The 2,774-nt window shown below is 38.5% G+C and overlaps 1 protein-coding gene across 4 annotated transcripts in view; it reads right to left on the bottom strand.

Moving 5' to 3' along the window:
* The window catches only part of c20h3orf14 (chromosome 20 C3orf14 homolog), a 3,159-nt gene extending 1,512 nt beyond the window's left edge, over nucleotides 1-1,647 (bottom strand). The window contains exons 1-4 of one of the 4 annotated variants that reach the window (XM_035520485.1): nucleotides 1,605-1,647; nucleotides 1,213-1,288; nucleotides 293-416; nucleotides 125-193 (exon numbers count right to left, since the gene is read on the bottom strand). In XM_035520485.1, the coding sequence (XP_035376378.1) occupies nucleotides 125-193; nucleotides 293-416; nucleotides 1,213-1,265 (246 nt within the window). In that variant the 5' untranslated portion in view covers nucleotides 1,266-1,288; nucleotides 1,605-1,647. The other 3 variants (XM_035520484.1, XM_035520483.1, XM_035520482.1) reach the window with 3 other exon arrangements.
* Nucleotides 1,648-2,774: the final 1,127 nt, after the last annotated feature.

Raw genomic sequence — 2,774 nt, 5'->3', positions numbered from 1 at the left:
TGTGGTACAGTGGGGGCGACACTGAAGTTTTTATTTGTAATCTGTTCTGAGTGGATGGATATGGCACAACTATGACCAATAAGAGTGAACACCTTATGACCTCAGGATGCAGAGGAGATAATACCTGAAGGGTGAGGATATCTGGATGCAGGACAGGTCGTGTCTGAAGTCGGGTTTCCACTTTCTGAAAGTCCTGATACACAAGCGCAGGGAAAAAAGTGCATGATGCTTGGAATTAGGAATTATCAGAACATGTGTCTTATGTGTGTAAATAAGGGAAAACTCCTGCTACCTCCAGTATTTTTGCGTTTCTTTCGTGAGCAGCTTCAGACTTCACAGCTTGCTGCCTTTTCTTGGCTTTGTGTTGTTGGTAACAAACCTCCATCTGTTGCAGCAAAGCCTCCCTCATCCCCAGACTGCAGGGCGGAAGTACCATGAGACACTCCCGTGAGACAGAAGTACCGTGAGAGACTCCCGTGAGACAGAAGTGAGACACTCTGGTTTGCCCAGTGCACAACAGAGACCTTTTTGGAACGGACTCAATGAGTACACACATGTGCTTTGCTTTGCTTTTCAGTTAAAAACAAAACTTGTAACGAAACTCTGTTTCTCATGTGATAATATCCCTAAAAACTCCCAACACAGTCCTGATTTCCCTGTCGGACAGTAGCCCTCATTCCTGCGGGGATGTCGTCAGGTTTTCTTTCCAAATAAAGTGGAGGTCACATGAAACCAGCAATCGAAGGGGGGAAAACGTGCTGGTATTACACCAAAATCTGTGACCACCGAATTCTGTGACTGTAGACTGTACATTAACTCGCTCTTAAACTGTTTATCTACACCAACACTCACTATTTAATTAGCAGTTTTACAGATTTTGCTGTAAACATAAACAATAATGGACTGAGTACCCATGTGTTGTCATCAGAGTATGAGGCCCCACTGTACCTTCATAATAAACGAGTAAAACACCTATCAAAATGTTTTCAGGTGTTGTTTCATCCACTCACATTCATTTCACATACATGCATACATTTCGGTATTCCACTTACATTTCAGAACTCTGTACATACATTTCGGTATTCCACTTACATTTCAGTACTCTGTACATACATTTCGGTATTCCACTTACATTTCAGTACTCTGTACATACATTTCGGTATTCCACTTACATTTCAGTACTCTGTACATACATTTCGGTATTCCACTTACATTTCCTCGTGTTTCCTGCTGAGTTGATCCTCATCGTTAACATTCGCAGCCATTCGGTTCTCGTGAAGTCAAACTGCTAAGAGATTAAACTTTTGATCTTATACTTTATACTTATACTATTAATACTTATACTATTTATACTTATACTATTAATACTTATACTATTTATTTTTAGTTTTGACCTTTTACTACATTTATTCTTTCCACATCACTCTCCCAGCTAACGTCGCTCTTGCGTTTCTGCCAGTTTGTCAGTTTAAAAGCCAGGGATCGGTGATTACGTCGTCGTGACCCGGCAGTACGATGCGAAAATATGACAAACGGGCTGAATAAAACTCTTTTATGTAACAACTCAACCATCTAAATCTCAAAAACGAAAAAAAAGTTAAAACCTCAACCACCACCAGTTCATACGAAGCAGGTCTTCCTGGACGCCTCCCTTGTTTCCAGGACGATACTGTTCCAGTGCGCTGATTGGTTTATATAGATCAGCTGGGCACACAACCAGACGGGAAATAAAAGGGCGCCACCTGCTGTTAATAACGTGTTAAAGTTTCCCCCCCAAACTAAATGTGCTGGTTCCCTGTGAAATTGCTCCAAAAATCAAATATACAGATTTTATAAAAACTAATTTAGAAGAATTTTATTCAACCGAACGCGGACTGCTAATTTAAGGAGTGTCAGACAACAGGCTTCTTAAAATGCAGCGTGTAATGGCACTGGCGACTGCCTCCTTCAGTTCAGTAAGCTTTAATGGCATGACCATATACAATTATAGTATCGCCAAAGCAGTATTATAACATGAGCATAACGCAACATTACAACCTTTGCAGTTATGGAAATTAAGTGTTGGAGAACTGTAACTGGTATGAAATAATAATAATAATAATAATAATAATAATAATAATAATAATAATAATAATAATAATAATAATAATACTCCTCGTTGAATCAGCGCTCCCTAACAGCAGATGGCAGTATAAGCTTGAACATAGCGGAACTCAACTCCTCAGCGCTGTATATCAGCACATTGGCGAAACATGTTTACTGGACCTACACGTTCATTTCAGTCCAGAAGCAATATGTGGAGGTAGTGGTGGTGGTAATTTTGGTAGTAATGTATTCAAAAATTATGATATACTATTAACAAGTAAACAGAAGGTGAGAAATGACATTTGAATAGATGAGGACTATCAAGTTTACAGAACAAAAATGAGAGAGAACTTACAGAATATTATTCAGATGTATTATGAAAACATTAGCTACAGCAACAATTATCATAATCATATATATATATATATATATATATATATATATATATATATATATCTTAACATGAAAAAGAAAAAAATACTGTTGCTATGTTAAGGTGTGCTATGTAAGAAGTGTTATCAATTTTCTCTCTGTGTTATCAATTTTCTCTCTCTTTTATCAATTTTCTCTCTGTTATCAGTTTTCTCTCTTTCTTCATTCTCTTCCATACACCTCTCTCTCTCCCTCCCTCTCTCTGTCTCTCTGTCTCTCTCTCTCTCTCTCTCTCTCCTCCCCCGACCCCCCCTCTC

This window comes from Electrophorus electricus, chromosome 20, assembly GCF_013358815.1.
Source record: "Electrophorus electricus isolate fEleEle1 chromosome 20, fEleEle1.pri, whole genome shotgun sequence".
NCBI classification, from domain to species: domain Eukaryota; kingdom Metazoa; phylum Chordata; class Actinopteri; order Gymnotiformes; family Gymnotidae; genus Electrophorus; species Electrophorus electricus.
The sequence above is the reverse complement of the archived record's forward strand: the minus strand, read 5'-3'. Positions and strand labels throughout refer to the sequence as shown.